At 41.3% G+C, this 20,577-nt stretch overlaps 1 protein-coding gene across 2 annotated transcripts; it reads left to right on the forward strand.

The window, feature by feature from the left end:
* The first annotated feature begins 1,689 nt into the window (after window positions 1–1,689).
* Window positions 1,690–20,364, forward strand: LOC116174065 (fatty acid synthase-like). 2 transcript variants are annotated; one of them, XM_031491844.1, is made up of 9 exons: window positions 1,690–1,837; window positions 10,545–12,353; window positions 12,407–13,055; window positions 13,111–13,369; window positions 13,940–14,486; window positions 14,537–15,629; window positions 15,677–15,971; window positions 16,133–18,532; window positions 19,847–20,364. In XM_031491844.1, exons 2-9 carry the CDS (start codon window positions 10,556–10,558, stop codon window positions 19,961–19,963), a joined length of 7,158 nt encoding a protein of 2,385 aa, XP_031347704.1. In that variant the 5' UTR covers window positions 1,690–1,837; window positions 10,545–10,555; the 3' UTR covers window positions 19,964–20,364. The 2 variants fall into 2 exon arrangements, with proteins under 2 accessions (XP_031347704.1, XP_031347705.1); XM_031491845.1 differs by lacking the exon at window positions 1,690–1,837 and adding an exon at window positions 10,267–10,413.
* Window positions 20,365–20,577: the final 213 nt, after the last annotated feature.

Raw genomic sequence — 20,577 nt, forward strand, 5'->3', positions numbered from 1 at the left:
TGCACAACCCTTGTGCAGATAAAGCGCATTTTTGTTTAACCGATATAGCTTAGTAAATGGAGGGGTTATAAGGGGAGGAGGCTCTTTACACACAAACATTTAAAGACCGCCTGGCATACATTCAAAATTCTCCGAGACTCCATTCTGCAGATTTTGCCTATGAGAGTACGTTCCTCCGACAAACCGTTTTCGAGATATTCGCTCTTAAAGTTTTGACATCACCAATGTATATATTTCTTGCAGATGTTCCAATCGCCCTTTGTGAGTCCCCTCTTTCGATAATCCGTCCTGGAGATATAAGGGAATATATCCGAACACGATAAGAAGTCGAGGAGGAGGACTATGGTTGATAGAAATTAATTCCTTTCGTTGAGACGTTCCATTAGGGCACTATGAAGGATAAAACCAGTTCCACTCCCATCTCAGGACATAATTGATGGGGGGGAGGTGGGGGGGTCCCCTTTAAGACAGCGAAATGTGATGGCCATTTGGAACACCTTCAAGGTATAAGGCTACCTACTGCAAAAATTCCTGGACTCTAGAAGTAGTTCGAAACGGCAGAAGTGGATCCAGACGGACGGACGGATAGACGAACAAAACGCAAACAATAGCACATTTTTTTTATTCTTAAAAAATGCGCTAAAAAACCTGAAACATATTCCTTATAATGTACTAAGTCCATCAAAACAATACAACTATTGATACTAAGTCCACTTATTACCTCGCAATGTTACTGCGACTTAGTACTGTTTAAAATTCGCTAACTCTGTTGTTTATCATCAAAGAATACTAAATCCATATCTTTCGTGTAGAACAACAAAACTTATGTGACTTAGTACAAAAAAGCAATTTTTGGGGAAAAATGGACTTAGTACAGTTTACCTCTGAGGTACAGTTATAAATAATGCATAGTAATTTTCGTGCTTATACGTGCCCTCTATACTGAATTTATCAGTATCAGATCAGAACTACAGATTCCAACATCTATTTTTTGGGTTGTTCACTGTACAAGCTCCAGATGGAACAATAAGTAATGAAGTTCAAAGATAATAATGCACATCTTTGTGCAAAATTCTTCTGGGTATTTGTTAGAAAGTAGGTATCACCATTGAATAAAATCACTGTTTTTATTCAATGGTGTCAACTAATTTTAATCTCATCCGAGGACCTAGGGGACCAAATATTGATAGTATGCGAGATGCATAATTTTGCAGCATAATTATCTTTTGGGTCGAGCCAGGTATAAAAATTATTCATTCATACGGGAACTACGCTTTATTTTTACTTTTGATACGCACCGCCGTGGGTCTATTTTTATTTCCGGCTACGATAAAATTTCGCAAATGAAAAGATCGGCAAAATGTGTTTGATGTCATCGCAATTATCACATTTCCCGCAAGGTGAAGTCGATAATACACGTGCGAGGCGCGAGCGCGCGCGCACCGTTAAAAAGCGTGCTCCAAAAACGTCACGATGTTACTAAGGGAACTATTAAAACACGATATTTCCCAAATCGTCGGGAATTTGAAGATAAAAGGGACCGATATGTTGGGAAAGTGATCAAGGAGATGAGCCTTCCGCGCGATTATCGACCGTTATAGGTATAACAATCGGTGGCATTCGCAATACACGAGTTCGCCACGGCAAATCCTATTGGCTCACCGGCGTGGTCTGATGATATAAGACCATCTCTAACGTCAAATAAATTGCCAGCCGTAAATTCGTTCATTTCAGTATTGTTGATAGAGAGTGAACGTCGTCTCCGTCGCATAATTTATTATTATTTATTTTACAAAAAAATTGAGGTGACGTTCATCGTTTTGGATTTATTAGTGCGGTAAGTTGAGCTTTTTATGTTACTTTTTCATTCAGACCTCCACCCCTAATTAAGGGTAGGTAGCCGTCGTTAATTGCGTTATATTATATCGACGCCGCGCCTAGCAAGGGTGTATTTTGTCTCACCATTTAAACTGGGTTAATAGGTATCGCAGTTATTGACGGGAAAAAAACCCTGACGTTTGAAGTCTTCCAAAAATACCAATCACCTTTACAATTGTGGGTAAATCTAAATTGCTTTTTTGTAAGTTTAAACTAATTAATTACGCTTTTAAAAATCATCATTTTCGTGAAGCTAATTGCGCGTTTCACTAAATTGTGTAGGAAAAATCTGATTAAGTACCTACCATCAATTTCGAGTGGGTACCGTAAGTGGCACTTGTTGGAATCGTTTGTTTCTGTGGGACATGTTGCCATGGATGCTTTTTTTAACCTGGTAGATATTGTCAGTGCGATTTTTGGAGTTTGCCAATTTATATTTCCGATATATATCATAGGATGAAGTCATGATTATTTCCTAGAAAACTTAATTTAATAGATTACATTAATACATTTATTGGTACCCAAAGGGTAACATGCTCAGGCGTAGCTGCTTTTCCACATGTACCCAACAATCACATCGCAATATAACATCAAAGTAACCCTTTTGTTACACTCGCTACACATTTTGGTTTTGTTGTTATTTCAATACAAGTACAGTTATACAGGGTGTTTTTTGGTTAAACGTTTCTAGGAAAGTGAAATAGGTAGGTTTTTGACAATTTGTGCTTTGGAGTTACTCTGAAAGCTAAATCGATGTAAAATATTTTCGGAAATACCGGAAGTAGCTAGTAACTTCCTTAGTTTAAATGGTAACCCTTATTTTTTATTGCATTTTTGGATTCCACGTGAAATTTTACTTCTTTTGATACCCACATGTCATATCTACAATTTATGGTTTTCAAGTTATCTTTAAGAAAAAAATGGCGGGATGCAGACGATACCTTGAAAATTGATTACGTACTGGAAAACGGCTGCTTTATGGCAACCCATTTTTACCAGTGCCCAGAGTAACTCCTATAAAGCACAAATTTTCAAAAACCTATTTCACTTGCCCAGAAAAACACCCTGTATAGTACAACTCGAGCTGTATATAGGTACCACCTTCGCCGGTCCAAAAACGTGTAGTACATAGATACCACAGCATTGCTTGCACATCTGAAGCCAGAAATAACATTTATAAGATCTTTTGACAAACTGAAATTAAATTTCTGCACTGTGAGTAGGCCCCTGGATCTTAATAAGTTCATGTAGTTAATTTTTCTGTTTAACTACAGCGGATGCCCGAGTACCTACGTAACAATTTAAGATAAAAACACGCACAGTGAGGTCTGCGATTGCTCATGTTTAGTTAGTTAATTGTTTTTCTTTTATGAGAAACATAATCACAAAAAGGAAGACATGCGGTTTGGAGTTTTTATACCCCGCGAATGTCAACAGATTTTAAATATGCAGTCGATTTAGATTATGAGTTGAAGTAGAAATGATGCCGATTAACGTTTATAAAAAAAATGCATCTCCGAAAATGGCCCCAAATATTGATTACACCAAAACGTCCGCTGATTGCCTCACTCGTAAGGTACCTGGACGCTCATTGGCTCATTTAAATTGATAGTATGTAATAGCGTAGCCCACACTCATATAGAGGCTGATGTTTCGGCGTAATCTGTGCTGGAAAAAGTCAACAATTTTTAGCATAAAAAAAGCCAATCAAATGCCATGTCAAATTTAAAGACACTTAATTTCTATACAAAATTGTATTTTATTCCTTGATTGGTTCAGCTAAAGTTTTAATACATTTAGGTACAATATTTACGGTCATTTTCGGAGTTGCATTTTTTGATAATTTTCTACCTTACCTCAGTTATTTTTCGTCGACTGAAATTTTATTGGCGGTTTCTATTGGGAAACGGGATAGATTGACTCACATAGTAATATTTTCAGTTAGTGTGACGATCAGGGTACAAAAATCTCAATTGTGCATAACATCTAGATACCACAGCATTTATGCACTGCGTAAATTGTAAGTTTATTATCCATTATTAGTAGGCTCACATTTCGCACACAATCCTAATCCCATACGTACTTTTAATTTTTGGTTTTAAAGAATCATTTAGTTTCTTATTTTCTCAGAAAATGCATCAAAGGAACCGCTTTGCCGACAAAAAGTATTTTAGCTTTTTAACCCTGACTTCTTTCTCAGCTTTTTTGTAATAAATTCGGCGCAATTTTTGTAGGTTGAACACAGAAAAATACGGCCTTTAGAATATTTAATAAAAATTGGAAAGAAAAAATTTCGATGACGTTGTGGCGCTCCAAAATTTTTTTCCAAAAGTTCGGACCGTTATTTTTCGTTTCCGTATGCGTAATCATATTCAAAATTTAAACAAAATCCGTCAAGCCATTAAAGTTAAATTTGATGAAATTTTGACTTGTCCAAAAAATCAAAGGAACCGCTTTGCCGACAAAAAATATTTTAGGTTTTTAACCTTGAATTTTTTCTCAGCTTTTTTGTAATAAATTTTTGGTAGGTTGAAAATAAGGCCTTTAGAATAATTTAATAAAAATTGGAAAGAAAAAAGTTCGATGATGTTGCGGCGCTCCAAAATTTTTTTAGAAAAATTCGGACCGTTATTTTTTGTTTCTGTATGCGTGATGGTAATATACATACATATTCAAAATTTTAACAAAATCCGTCGAGCCGTTAAAATTTGCTGAAATTTTCACTTGTCAAAAAAATCAAAGGAATCGCTTTTCCGACAAAAAGTATTTTAGTTTTTTAACCTTGACTTTTTTCTCAGCTTTTTTGTAATTAATCGTGGCGCAATTTTTGTAGGTTGAACGCAGAAAAATAAGGTCTTTAGAATAGGTATTAAATAAAAATTTGGAAAAAAGTTTGTGCTGTTGCGGCGCTCCAAAATTTTTATCCAAAAAGAATTTGATGAAATTTTGACTTGTCCAAAAAACGGCGATCGCAATAGCTCAAGCTAGCTAAAAATTTCGCAATTATGTATTACAGCAATTTAAAATACTAGTCGCAAAAAGTCATTAAAGAATGAACCTAATGTTATACAATGTTATATATTTGTAATCAAGATATACAAAGTGTCCCATTAAAGATATTGAAAATGTATTTTGTTGGGGATTCCTGTATTTCAATTCAATCAGTTACAAATTTTTTTTCTGTTCCTAAAATTACTGAAAATAAGTGGAGGCCAAAATATACTTAGAAATCCTGTATGTACACGTTTTAAGTTTAATACCGATAAAAATTCTAATCGGCATTTAAATTTCGACCAGAATAAAAGCATTGTCTGCATGATGATGATCTGCGGAATTTGACACAGGGCAAAAGAAGAAATTCACATTTAAATGCATCGCCATCATAGCCATGTTGATTCAGGAAGATCTAGTTACCCGTGGATGTTTTGTTTAGAAATGAATGTAAAACATTTGATTTTGACATTTCTTGTATAAGTATGTATCTAAAAGTATAGAGCGTGAAACGTCATTACCTATTTTTCGTTTTTACCCTGTGTCTAATTCCTACCTACCTTCCTATACCTTTCATTTGGCTTCGGTTGTGTCCAACCCCACTTTAATGGATCAGGTATGGTCTTTATCTGACCAAAGAGCTGGGATTTTGAACATATAATACGAGGGACACTAGAAAAGAAATTTACCTTAGCATGAAATAACACGATTGTTTTGGAATTGGGAAAAACATGTCTTCCTTGTCTGCAAAAAAGTCGTCATCAGCCTTTTTTTGGAGTAGGATCTATTGTCTGGATTCCAAGTTAATTTCTGGGTCCTACTGGTACACCCAACTCTCATCCCTAGTCACTATTTGTGTCAAAACTGCCAAATGGCATTGCGAAATTCGCATTCTGCACAAATATTTTTCAGGCGTCAACCGCGCTGACACATTACTCATGTTCAAATGGTCGTGAATGATGCTAAGTTCGGACCCACAATTTATACGACAGCCATTTTGCCACGAATCGTTTTTGTGGGATGCCTTCTTTTGTTAGAGACTTTATGACGCTGGGATGCTCGAACTTATATAATGTTTTACCGAGTAATTTTAAAAATGTAAGCTTAACAAAAAATCTATTCAAAAATGGATGATGACTCAAACGACACTTCTGGACAGTATATTAATTATTCTTGCATAACTAAGTCACGTTTGCTGAAAATAGAACAAAAATGATGAAAAAAAAAAAACTAAAGCTACACTTTAACTCAGGGCTGTATGCTTAGTGCATAGAGAATCCCTTTCCCTATTAAATTTCTTTTTGATGTTAAAAAATTCACTTTCTTTCTTCTCTTTTCTCCTCTTGTTTTTTCCTGTAGATATCTTAAAAAGAATTTTTTTTTTGTTTTACTCTCATGTAGTGAATGCTCTGTATATCATTTTGTATGGGAATAAAATCAATTATTATTATTATTATGGTAGGTGTATCTTGTGAGAACTCAGGTCTAGCCTGGTTAACTAATCGCACGGATTAAAATCAAGTAACGATTAGTGTCTGTGTCTGTGTCTGGTGAAGTTATGTAGCGCCCTAAAAAATAAAATAAATAAATAAATAAAATAAAAATAAAAAAAAAATAAAAAAAATAAAAATTATTATTATTATTATTATTATTATTACTTCAGAGCACTTATATTGTTGCAAAAAAAACCACAAGGAAATATGACACATTGACTCGTTTACCCTGAAACTCACACACCCAGGCGATGTCCTTGACCATTTTTTAGTTACAATTAGCACTCCATGTACTATATGGTCTAAGGCGGTACCCCAGAATTTTTCAATGTCTGCGAAAGTTGTAGTAGTAAGGGATGAAAATGCCTTAAGTACGTCTTCGAGACACCGGTTCCAAGCTTCAAAGGAAGTCGTATCAAGGGAAACTTTTGGGCGAATCTCCTGTCCTCGTTTATCGCGAATGTGTTGTTTTCTTTAGGAATAAAAAGCTGAGAAGGCGCTCTGCATAGTCTTTGAAAGATTTGAAGCAGAACCAGGTACAGGGAAATTGAACAGTTTTACCGTTGAGTGAAGGATCTAGGTAGAGAGGCAATGCTTATGTTAAAAGCATAGTGAACGTGGGGTTTGAGATATAGGCGGCCAAGAGTGATCTCAGATCCCGACGGCAACAACCAAGTCGGCGATCCAGATCCGGATTGCATTATTTTATTTTCATATTTTCGCTACCACAATATTAACCTTACAATTACATTATCGCTTTATTAAATTTGCGCACAGCGGCGTTGAGCAAAGCGAGGGCAACAGGCGAAATATACGGTTACGGTAGGTCCGTATCAGAGGCTGCATGTGGCCCTTGTAAAATTAATTTGTGATCGATGATCGAAACAGTATGGTTACGGTGACCGAAACATATTATTTAAAAGTATTATAATGCACATTTTATATCTAGGTATATTCTATATAAAACAAGCGGCCGAATCAAAAGCAAGCCTTTAATCATGATAGCAGAATAGCTAGATAAAGTTACCAGCAGATTCGCCAATTAAACAAGTTGTCTTTGACCTTCCCGGTTATGATAAAGAGAAACACATAAAATAAATGATAATATATACATAGTCACAGGTACCTATCATTATAAAATTCAGTAGGTACCGTCTTTTTTTCAAATTGTCACGTTAATTGCGAGAGAGTACCTATACCTAGCGTTATCGGTTTAAAATAAGTCGGTAGTGTGCTAAAATTGTAGGATGAGTGTTGCGTTTACCTACTTTACACGCACAATCGCAAAATACATAAACATAAATGATATGAGATACTTTTCTTTGTGATTAGGTAGGTATACTTTTTTGAATTTCGTCCTTACGTATCTGCTGCTTTTAGAACTGCTCTTAATTAGGTATCTGATCCAATAAGTATGATAAGGGACTGATATTTTGCAGGTATACAATTGCATGAAAATAGAATGACTCATTTTGTTTACGTGTGTTACAACGGTTTTCGATAGTTGCAATTGGAGTTACGCTAAAGACTGATTTCGTTGGAGAGGGCGGCTGGGCGAAAATACTGAATACTTGTAAATTGTAAAGAAGGAAAGCGCCGTCGAAATTGTCGGTGGCGTTAGCTGTCGGTGTTGCAAAACGTGGACTCGGAGGGGCAGAGACGCGATGTGCAATAGAGAAGGGACTACCTTAGTAAAAGATCGGAAAGGATGACCGCCCCCCCCCCCCCCCCCCAACAAAGATATAACACGGATATAGCACAGTTAGCATCAGATCAAACGACTAGAGATCTGCAACAAACCAGAAACTGGAATTTGTCTGGTGGGAGTGGAGTCAGAGGTTAATAACTCCGGGGTTTATCACCCCCTATTTTATACCTAATTGGCAGAGTGGCTAGACCTTGGGCTAGACAGTCCAATTATATAAACCGTAAATGACGTAGCCATTTAGCAGCTCTCGCAGGAGTAGGCAACCCGCACTTAGGCCTTCACCACCACTTCCAAATTTTAATTGATTTTCGTTTCCATTTTTTGTCCTTTTCCCAAGGAACATTTTAGGAACTTGTTTTCGGATCAGCTGTTTCACTTGCGATGTGCGGCTATTACAAAGAAATTGAAAACTCTCCTCATCAATTTAATAATTGCCTTTCGAGTTGTAGTTCAAATATTGATCGACAGCCCGACAATGACCGATTTTCGAAACTGATGTATTAATAATTAGACACCGAATTTATTTCAAGGTATTTTTTGTACTGTTTTTGCATAATTAAATATGGAATTGTCGTCCCCCTTTGGAATTCAAAAAACTATCCAACTGAATTTTACGATTCTATGGTAATATTAGTACTAAAAAAACAAATTACCACGTACTTTGTAAAAAAACAGACGTCAATAGCGCAATTAATTCATGGAGAGCGTATGGAATAACGTAATAAGACCAAGACCAACGTACTATACATACTATATTATAGTGATTTTGCTCATTGTTTTACATCTCATGTGTATATTTAATCACGGATTGTGTAAAAAAAACACGAAAAGCAACGAGATAAGTTACACAGTTGTTACTACAACCACGGTATACGACTCGACGTCTTTTGGGATAATGAACAATTGTGTTCAGCAGAAAACAATTTTTTGAGGTGTCACAATTGAACCTCAATTGAAACCCAAGACGAATATCCCATTTTTTTTTTAAACTCAATTTTTGCAATATCCATGTTCTTATCAGTTGAAAAGCAAGTTCGTAACGATATTAACATGTGGATTAGAAACTCGATTGGAAACTGGGAGGCAAAGATAAATAGTTGTCAGCCCCCCCAAGAAAACCAAGTACCTTGGCTTGCGTATTTGCTATGATCGTAACCTACATTGTAACCGTCTTACGTAAAATCGGTCATTAGTCATTAACGATAACAGATTAAAAACTGGTGAAGGTCATTAGGACCTGTTATGAACCAATGGTGTATTTGTTATGTCTTGCACTGCAGACAGGGATTTAGAGATCACGGTTTAGCGTTTCCAAAAACCAAAAAGACATGGGACGATTTTTTGCAAAAACAGTAAACGTCTACAAACTTCACACAAATGTACCGAATTACATGTTTAAATACTCAGACATGGAATAAGGTTCGAGATCGTAGAGCAGATCAGTGATAACTCTTTTAAAAGCGTTTTTAGATGTAACAAGGAAGAGGAATTACTTAAAGCAATGTCCTTATGACTTTTCAGTAGGTAGAGATACCATAGATTCCTCTATGTAAGTACATACTATTACAGCTTCTTCTTTCAGTAGGTCACAACATCGTTTTGCCTCACTTACTTATCAAGTAATCTCGTAATTACTGAATTAATGTTCAAGATACACGCTGCACCCATTTTTTGATAAACCCTTTTTCTCGTTCCATGGAGGCTTCATTTGAACGTCGGTCGTAATGCCACTTATAGAAACCAGTTTAAAATTGAAATCACCATGACGTCGTCGTCATCATGTTACATGGTGAGAACGTGACCTTTGGTCACATTATGCAAAATTGGCAGTTTTTGGAGAAAATTGCGCATTCGCAGTTTTTTTTGCAACAGTTTTGACGTAACAATCGTTATCGGGAAAGGTCAAAAAAGGTGATCTGATTTTATCTTTCGAAACGTTGTGATGGTCTGATCGGGGGCGAATTAAAATTTTACAAAACAGCCCCTATAATTATCATCGATTGTCCTTGTAAATAAAACCGAGCGCTTGTTTGGTATCGTCGTTTCAATCGATACGGCGTAGGAGCATTTTATTAAATACTCCAGTGGCGTAACTTCATTAGCTTAACAATCAGGTTTTGAGATAATTTTATAATCTATTTACGCAAAAGTGTTATTCAGAGGACAAAAAACCACCAATTATACCTCTCTTTATGACCTTTTACGTTGTACGTTTTCACAATGTCAATCTTATCGTCACGATAACAACGAATCGTTATCAAAAACTATCGCCCGATACTTATGGCGATGCTGAAACACTTGACATTCAGTTAGTGTCTGGATCTGCTCCTGTCAAGACAATAAGTAAGTTTTTCCATCGAAAAATGTCGCAGTTACAATTAAATGTATCCGGTCATTTTGTGAGCGATTGTGAGGATTACAATGGAACAATTGTATCTTATCAGGCGAGTAATTCAATTTATTTTTTTTTCTAGTATAAGTGACAATGCCGGCAAGAGCAACAGACGCACACATGAACGGGCCCAGCGCCGTTGTCGACGACGTCGTCATATCTGGTATATCGGGACGTTTCCCCGAATGTGACAACATCGAAGAACTAAAACAGAAGCTTTTCGAAGGAGTCGATTTGGTCACAGACGACGAGAGAAGATGGCCGTCAAAACTTCACGGACTTCCCACGCGAACAGGGAAATTGAAAAATTTGGGCCATTTCGACGCGACATTTTTTGGCGTGCACGCGAAACAGGCACACGTCATGGACCCGCAGTTACGTATACTTTTAGAGGTAACATATGAATCATTGGTCGATGCCGGATTCAACCCCGCCGAACTCAGGGGGTCGCGAACGGGCGTTTTCATCGGAGTATCTGAAAGTGAATCTGGCATTTATTGGAAAGACGATCCAGACAAAGTCAACGGGTATGGCTTAACGGGAAGCTGCAGAGCTATGTTTGCAAATAGGCTGTCGTACACCTTCGACTTTACCGGACCCAGTTACGCACTTGACACAGCGTGTTCCAGCAGTTTGGTTGCGATGCAAAGAGGTGTCGCCGCAATCAAATCTGGTGAATGTGATGCCGCCATCATCGGCGGGTGCAACATCTGCATACAGCCCACGACTTCCCTCCAGTTTCATCGACTGAGCATGTTAAGCGAAGCAGGCATGTGCAAAGCGTTCGATTGCACAGGGAATGGGTACGTACGCTCGGAAGCGGTTGGAATTATGTTCCTACAAAAAGCAAGCAACGCGCGTAGGGTTTACGCAACAGTCTTAGGAGCCAAATGCAACACAGACGGACACAAACAACAAGGAATCACGTTCCCTTCGGGAGCAATGCAAAACAAATTAATCAGAGAAGTCTACAGCGAAGTTGGGATTAACCCGGCCGAAGTCGCGTATGTGGAGGCCCACGGTACCGGGACCAAAGTCGGCGACCCCCAAGAACTGAACTCAATCGCCGATGTGTTCTGCGAAAATCGCAAAGAACCCCTACTCATCGGCTCCGTCAAGAGCAACATGGGCCACTCCGAACCAGCATCCGGAGTTTGCTCCATGGCAAAACTAGTAATCGCAATGGAAAGCGGGATTATCCCCCAGAACCTCCACTTCACATCGCCCAACACCGAAATCCCCGCCTTGTTGGATGGGCGCTTTAAGGTCGTCGCGAAAAATGAGCCGTGGAACGGCGGTCTTGTCGGCGTAAACTCCTTCGGTTTCGGTGGCGCCAACGTCCACGTTCTGCTTCGCTCCAATCCCAAACCGAAAACCACGTGGCCATCCGAAGAGATTCCCCGTTTGGCCGTCGTCTCCGGTCGCACCCAAGAAGCGGTCGAGAAACTCCTCGACCGTGTCGAGGCGAACAAAACCGACGAGGAATTCATGGCACTCCTCAACGACATTCACTCGCAGAACATCGTCGGTCACACCTATCGGGGTTACACAGTTGCCGGTCCCACTCCAATTCGTGAAATTGGCACTGTCGGCTTCGACAAGCGCCCCCTGTGCTTCGTGTTCTCAGGGATGGGCTCGCAATGGCCCGGTATGGCGAAGCAGCTAATGCAACTGGAAGTTTTCCGTAACTCCATCAAGAAGAGCGCCGAAACGCTAAAGCCACACGGTGTTAATTTGGAAGATATAATCATCAATGGTAATGAAACCACTTTCGAAAACGTTCTGAACTCCTTCGTCTCTATTGCTGCTGTACAAATTGCGCTAACTGACGTTTTGAGTAAGTTGGGCATTGAACCTGACGTTATCCTAGGTCACTCCGTTGGCGAAGTTGGTAAGTTAGTTTTGTCTTCGTGGGAGGATTTGATCTTACAAGTTGTTTTGCAGGATGCGCGTATGCCGATGGTACTCTTACAGCTGAGCAGTCGATCATGGCCGCGTACTCCCGAGGACGCGCCATTCTCGAATCCAAACTGCCCCTAGGCGCCATGGCCGCAGTAGGATTATCGTGGGAAGAGTGCAAGCGACGTTGCCCACCCGAAATCGTAGCCGCGTGTCACAACAGCAAGGACAGCGTGACCATCTCCGGTCCACCGAAAGCAATCGAGGATTTCGTCGCCCAGTTGAAATCCGAAGAGATCTTCGCCAAAGCCGTCAAAAGCTCCGGACACGCTTTCCACAGCAAGTACATCGCGGAAGCCGGCCCGAAACTGCGCAAAGCCCTGGACGAAATCATCCCCAACCCCAAGCCGCGCACATCGCGTTGGATCTCCTCGTCAATTCCAGAATCGGCATGGAACACCCCGATCGCCCAGCTCAGTTCGGCGGCCTACCACGTTAACAACCTACTCTCGCCCGTACTCTTCCACGAAGCCATTCAGCACGTCCCAGAGAACGCGATCGCGATCGAAATCGCCCCCCACGGTCTTCTTCAGGCCATCCTCAAACGCGCACTGGGACCCAACACAACCAACATCAGCCTTGTCAAACGCGACGCCCCCGACAACATCGACTTCCTACTGTCGGCGATCGGAAAGTAAGTCGCCACACCCCCCAACCAAAAGCGTTCTCTAAGTAGCTAACCATTTCAGAATCTACAACGCCGGCGCCCAGCCACAACTGGCGCACCTCTACCACCCGGTGCAGTACCCCGTCGGCAGGGGCACCCCGATGATCAACTCGATGGTCGAATGGGACCACTCGACCGAATGGTCCGTCGCCGATTTCTCAGGCAAGGGTTCGCGGTCGGGCGAGCTCGTAGTTAACATCGACCTAAGCAAGGACACCGACGCGTACTTGGCCGGTCACGCCATCGACGGTCGCGTTCTTTTCCCTGCGACTGGATATTTGGTGAGTGCGAATGAGCTTTACAAAAATTAGTGGGCCATGACAATACTGACGGACGCGCTTTTTTGTTTCTTGAACGGCTTCAAAACGAAAATGTCCGTAGCACCGTCTGCTCGCGTTTTTTGTTTTCAAAAAAATTGACAAAGTGCGCGAAGCCAATTGGGTCTAATTGTTTAACTTTCTTCATAATAATACAATGTTTGTGTTCCCCGCATAGAAAATGGGAATTTTCAAAAATGCTTGGGGCGAATCGCGCCATTTTTTTGAAAATTGGTTGTGGGAACTTGATTTTGCTAAAGAAGAATGAAAAATTTGGCAATTTCCGGTTGTAAAAACAATTGCGATTTTGGTTCGGTTTCGAATCTTAGCACTGGCTAATGGAATAAAAAATGCCACCCCTCGCTCGATTTATAACGAGAACGTAATCATCACAATAGAACAAAACAGAAAAAAATGCAATAAAAAAAATGGAATCCGGTTCCATTTTCGGTTCGGATTCGGATTTCGGTCTGTTTGCTTCATTAATAAATTTTGTTCTTGAAAATTCAAAATTTGACATTTTTATTTTTGTAGACTTTGGTCTGGAAAACGATGGCCAAGTTGAGGAACGAAGATTTCGAACAAATGCCCGTTGTAATCGAGGACGTACAATTCCACCGCGCGACAATCATGCCGAAAGACGGCACCGTTAAATTCTTGATCAACATCTTCGAAGGTTCCGGCGAATTCGAAATCTGCGAAAGCGGAGCCGTGACCGTTTCCGGTAAAATATTCGTCCCCGAAGACGTCACGCGGGAATTCATCGACCTTCCTCCACCTTCCGTCAATTCTAATCCGGAGCACATCGCGCTTACAACCGGTGACATCTACAAGGAGCTCAGACTGCGCGGCTACGACTACGACGGCATCTTCAAGGGCATCAGTAATTCCGACAATTACGGAATTAACGGCAAACTCAAGTGGGAGAAGAACTGGATCAGCTACATCGATACCATGCTACAGTTTTCAATTTTGGGACAGAACACTCGCGAATTGTACCTTCCGACGAGGTTGCAACGCGCCATTATCAACCCCAAGCTGCACGCGGAGCTTTTCGAGAAATACGCCGAAGGCGATAACTGTAAGCGAATTTGACCGTACAAAAACGCCATAATTGTGATGTTCTTTCAGGTATGACCGTAAACATGCACCGTGAAATTGGTATCATCAAGTCCGGCGGAATCGAATTGCGCGGAATGAAGGCCAGCTTGGCGCCGAGACGTCAACAATCGCAGGCGTACCCAAAACTAGAGAAGTACGAGTTTACGCCTTACGATAACGTCATCTCCATGGAAGACTTCGCTAAGGGCCAACATCAAGCCCTCTCCGTCATGGTTCACACAGTATTGGAAAACAGCGGCGCGCTCAAACTTAAAGTGATGGAAGTCGCCCAAGATCGATCGGTCGAAAACATTCTGGCGACACACGTCAAAAATATAATCGAATCAGAACCGATGTTGTCAGTCGACTACACTGTCGTCACCCAAACTCACATTGACACCACCGAATTTGACAATAACGAAATTAAAGTCGTCCAAAAAGATGTAATGGCCGGAGCTTTTGATCAAAATGTTCACCTCATTGTCCTCGCTGACGTAGTGCTCCACAAGAAGACTGAACTGATTATGAACGCCATGAACACACTGAAAGCTGGAGGTTTCATTCTGACTGAGGAACCCAAACAAGCAGTCGACACCAAGCTCATCACCTCGCTCGGTTTGGATGTAGTCTCCACCCAAACTGCTGGAACCAAAACGTACGTTTTGATGCGCAAGATCACCGAAATACCTGCCGACGCATCCGTGTTGACAATCACGGAAACTAACTTTGCATGGGTAGAGCCGCTCAAAGACGCTATGAAGAAGAGCGAAACCGACAACATGAAAATATACCTGGTGTGCCAGGGTGAAGAATTGACCGGTTTAGTCGGAATGGTGAACTGCCTTAAGCAAGAACCAGGTGGCGCTCACGTTCGCGCCTGTTTCATTCAAGACAAGAACGCTGAGACTTTCTCGTTAACCTCCGCTTTCTACAAGAAACAATTACAGAAGGATTTAATCCACAATGTGCTCAAAAACAAAACCTGGGGCTCCTACCGCCATATGTTGCTCGATCAGCACAACAACAGCGCAACTTTGCACGTGGAGCACGCCTACGTTAACACACTGACCCGTGGTGATTTAGCCAGCTTGAAGTGGATCGAAGGACCGCTCACTTATTACAAGTAAGTGTCCGAATCACTCGCACCATTTTCATTAGTGCGTCTTTTAGGCCCGATGGTAAATCGTCACTCTGCACCGTCTACTACGCCCCACTTAATTTCCGTGACATTATGTTGGCGACTGGAAAGTTACCTCCGGATGCGCTCCCTGGCGATTTGGCAGGGCAAGAGTGTATAATGGGCTTGGAGTTTTCAGGAAGAGACGATCTTGGTCGACGCGTGATGGGTATGGTCGACGCTCGCAGTTTGGCCACAACTTGCATCGCCGACCCAGAGTTCCTCTGGGAAGTTCCGGAGAAGTGGAGTCTGGAGGAAGCCGCTACTATTCCTGTGGTTTATGGAACGGTAAGCTCTTTGATTTTTCATTGAGTTAATCACAAGGGAAAATTCTTGTCCCTTGCATAAAAATTTAGGATGAAATAGACACACGCTTTTCCACGACTTAAAAATAATCAGATTGTAATCACTTCAAATGCCCCAATGCAACTAATGATTGTAATTTACAGAGTTACTACGCCCTGATCGTCCGAGGACAACTGCAACCAGGAGAATCCGTCTTAATCCACGCAGGCGCCGGTGGCGTTGGTCAAGCGTCGATCGCCATCGCCCTTCACATGGGCTGCACCGTATTCACCACCGTCGGTAGCCAAGCCAAACGTGATTTTCTAAAGAAGACCTTCCCACAATTGAAGGACGAGAACATTGGCAACTCTCGTGACACCAGCTTCGAGCAGTTGATCATGAAGCAAACGCGCGGACGTGGTGTGGACGTTATCTTGAATTCGCTCGCCGCCCACCAACTTCAGGCGTCCGTGCGCTGTCTCGCGATGGGCGGTCGCTTCTGCGAGATCGGAAAGGTCGACTTGTCCAACAACTCTCCTTTGGGCATGAACGTCTTCTTGAAGAACACATCCTTCCACGGAATCCTGCTGGATGCGTTGCTGGGTACCGATAACCGTGACAAACCCGAAATAATCAAATTGATGAACGAGGGCATTAAGAGTGGAGCGGTCAGACCTCTTCCTCGCATAGTGTTCAATGAGAACCAAACGGAACAGGCCTTTAGATATATGGCGTCTGGAAAACACATTGGCAAAGTATTGTTGCAGATACGCGAAGAAGAAACTCGCAAGAATTTGGTACCGGCCATGAAAACTGTTAGCGCCATCGCTCGCACTTACATGGATCCAGATAAGACCTACGTACTGGTCGGCGGACTTGGTGGTTTTGGGCTCGAGCTCGCCCATTGGTTAATATTTAGAGGGGCTACGAAGATAATGCTCACTTCGCGTAGTGGAGTGAAGACCGGCTATCAGTCGCTGTGCATTCGTAGATGGCGCGCGAAGGGAGTGAACGTTAAGGTTTCCACCACCGAGGCCACCACGGAGAAGGGCGCGATCAAGCTACTGAAAGAAGCTAGCGAAATGGGACCGGTTGGTGGTATTTTCAATCTTGCTGCTGTTCTCCGAGATGCTATGATGGAGAACCAATCCGAAGCCGACTTTAAGACTGTCACCGTACCAAAGGTGGACAGCACTAAGCATTTGGACGCAGCCTCACGCGCATTAGCGCCTCATTTGGACCATTTCGTTGTATTTTCTTCGGTATCTTGCGGACGGGGTAATGCCGGTCAAGCCAATTACGGGCTGGCAAATTCAGCAATGGAGCGCATATGCGAGACACGTCAAGCTGCCGGCCTTCCCGGTCTGGCGATTCAATGGGGCGCCATCGCTGACGTGGGTTTGATTATTGAGACTATGGGTGGAAACGAAACCGAAGTCGGTGGAACTTTGCCACAACGCATTACCTCGTGTCTGAACACCATGGATATTTTCTTGCAACAACCTCATGCTGTAGTTTCGAGTGTCGTATTAGCCGAAAAGAAGAAGGGTGCCGGTAGTGGTAGCGAGCTTAGTATCATGGATGCTGTCGCAAACATCTTAGGCCTTAAGGATCTTAAAAACATATCGCCAACCGCCTCGTTGGGAGATTTGGGCATGGATTCTTTGATGGGATCGGAAATTAAACAAACTTTGGAGAGAAACTACGACATGACTTTGAGCGCCCAAGAAATTCGCGCACTTACCTTTGGACGTCTTGGTGAATTGGCCAGTGGTGGTGCTCCGGTTACCGCATCCGAAACCGTGGTGACCAACGGAACTAAATCACACGAAAGTAACGATGGACAAGTTCAATTCGATTTGTCAGTCGACATCATGCCTCACAAAGTTCTCTTAAACATGTCTAAGGAAGTTGACAACAAAAAGACGCCAATCTTCGTCGTGCATCCCATTGAAGGCAGCGTGCACATCCTCCAAAGCTTAGCAGATAAAATTCAAGTTCCTGTCTATGGTTTGCAATGCACAACTATGTGTCCCATGGACTCCATTAACGATCTCGCCAAGTATTATGTTAACGAAATCAAGACTGTACAAAAGAAAGGACCGTACACGCTCATCGGGTACTCCTTCGGAGCCTGCGTCGCTTTCGAGATGGGAATACAACTCGAAACTCTCGGCGAACGCGTCAAGCTACTCCTCTTGGACGGCTCGCACTCGTACGTCGCAACTCACACAAAGAACAAGAAGAAGGGCGACACCGCAGTCGAACAGAGCGGCGCGCTCGTCTTTTTCATCAATCAATTCAAGGAAATCGATCAGGCCAAGGTGATGATGGAGCTGGCGGTCATGAAATCGTGGGAGGAAAGGCTGAACAGGGCAACCGAAATTTTGTCAGGTCACACTCCTTACACGGACAAGGACGTGAGAGCAGCCGCCGGCAGTTTCTATTACAAGCTCGTCGCCGCCGACAAGTACAAACCGACTGCCACATTCAAAGGTGAAATTACGTTAGTCAAGGCGATCGATAACTTCGTTTCCGCTGGAGAGGATTATGGACTTGGTTCGGTAAGTTTTACTTACTCATTTTTTAAGCCTCTTTCTTCGTTACCTTCTTCACGCTGCCCTTACAGATTCTTGACCCATTCCTATCATCTGCTTCAGATACTCTTCACGTTTTCTTTAATCGCCTTCCTTCAAACATCATCTATTAGTACTTCCTTCTTTTTCTTTCACGCATGCTGCCTTAGTATCTCATTCAGAGCTCTCTCATCTTTTTAGCGCATTTCCACAAAAGTAAAAAAAAAATGCGCTATTGTGGCCACTTCGTCCGTCCGTCCGCTCGTTTTCGACGCTACTAGTTCTTTATCTTAAGAGCTATTGTTCTACTTTTTTCGCTATTTGGTTCGTTATGGTGTCGAGTCTTGTACCAAAGAAGGAATTTTTTCTGTACCGCTTACAAAAAAAGTTATTGTAAAAAAAACAAAAAACCGTTTTTTACATGTTCCATAATTTTACACTTTTTCCGTTTATTAACGATCCTAGAGATCGTTTATAATTTTGCATTGCTGTCTGTCGTCTGCCTGTTGGTCTGTCCGTCTGTTCCTTTGTTTGTCTGTCCCTCTATCTGTCCGTGTGAAAGATAACTTTGTTTAGAACTGTCCGATCGCTTTTACATTTCCGTTAGTTATGAACTGAATTGCATGAAATTCAATATGGGCATAGCTTTAGCCATATAATACGCAATGCCAAAAGTTGAATCAAATCGATTCAAAATTCACAGTGCCCTTTTCGCATCTCGACCATTTATAAACCGAATTGCAAACTTTTTTACTTATAAACGTATTTGAATGAAATTTGATACATAGGCACTTGGGATAAAGGAAAATCAAACGCCAATTTCAAAATTTGGTTTTGCGCATGCGCAGTGCCAACTTTTTTATTTATGGAAGCATTTAAGTGAAATTTGATACTTAGGCGCTTGGAACAAAGGAAAATCTAACATTAGTTTCAAAATTTAGGTTTGCGCATGCGTAGTTCCAATTTTCTTATTTAGAAAAGCATTGAAATGAAATTCTTCTTATAAACTGAAATTGAAGTAGCACGTCAAAAATGGATTGCCCATGTGCAACGCTATCTTTCATATTTGTGGTCGGATTTTTACGATTTTAACAGAAGTTGCATCTTACAAATGGGAAATGCGCTTTATGTAAATTGTTTACGATTACTTTTTAACTTGTTTATTCAGTCATTTATTTTTAATCACTTCGGAGTTTTAGTACATTTTACCAAAGGTAAAAAATGCGTGAAGTTAACCCCTAAGATTTACCAATCAACTAAGACGCTTCGAGAACTTTGAATTTGACGCTTGATTTGTTACAGGTTTGCAAGCAGAAGGTGGTGGTGCAGCCGCTCGAAGGTAACCACAGGTCGATACTACAGGGTAAAACCGTACAGAAAATAGCAGACATTTTACACAACATCGTGGGTAAAGCTTAGAGCAGAACGTCGCACTCAAACATCATGCATTCCATTTCAGTTCATTACAGTTCCATGACATTTTAGTTGATAGTTTTAAGTGTGATACCCACGTAATTAATCTTGTTAAAGTGATTAGTGCACAAAATATTTTCAAAATGCACTGTTGCCTAATAATATCGGAGTCCTTAATGTATATTACTTTATATAGCTATGAAATGTTATTTTCGTAACTAAAGCGGACTAGACGAAGCGGCGGCTTAGATATTTTCGCGCACTCTGTAGATATTTTATTTATGGCTTAAGGTTAGCTAATGTGATGCCAAAGATCTTTATGTTACATCACAAAGTATATCATTTTGTTGAGATACATCATCGATGTACACTTTGTATATATTGTTGAATAAATTTTTTATACTGTATTATGCCTTACTCTGCGAAATTAGGAAGGGAACCTACAAAGAAGTTCAAGTGGATCTGAATTTGCTTCTTATTTGCGCATGTGTGTAACAAAAAGTCAAATTTCTTGGGAAACGGAAAAATTTGTCGCTAGGTATTCTCGCACGATTAGGGCGTTGTGCGCGGGTGCACCATCCTGTTGAGAAAGTGATAACGCACGTGTGCTAGTGCTGATA

Source organism: Photinus pyralis, unplaced genomic scaffold, assembly GCF_008802855.1.
Source record: "Photinus pyralis isolate 1611_PpyrPB1 unplaced genomic scaffold, Ppyr1.3 Ppyr1.4_LG6, whole genome shotgun sequence".
NCBI lineage: Eukaryota > Metazoa > Arthropoda > Insecta > Coleoptera > Lampyridae > Photinus > Photinus pyralis.

Excerpts from the sequence above, each read along its gene's own strand:
- LOC116174065 (XM_031491844.1), top strand. The coding sequence starts at position 10,556 with ATGCCGGCAAGAGCAACAGACGCACACATGAACGGGCCCAGCGCCGTT. Across the intron at positions 13,370-13,939 it reads TCCCTGCGACTGGATATTTG|ACTTTGGTCTGGAAAACGAT; the intron begins GTGAGTGCGAAT and ends TTATTTTTGTAG. Across the intron at positions 18,533-19,846 it reads AGGATTATGGACTTGGTTCG|GTTTGCAAGCAGAAGGTGGT; the intron begins GTAAGTTTTACT and ends GATTTGTTACAG.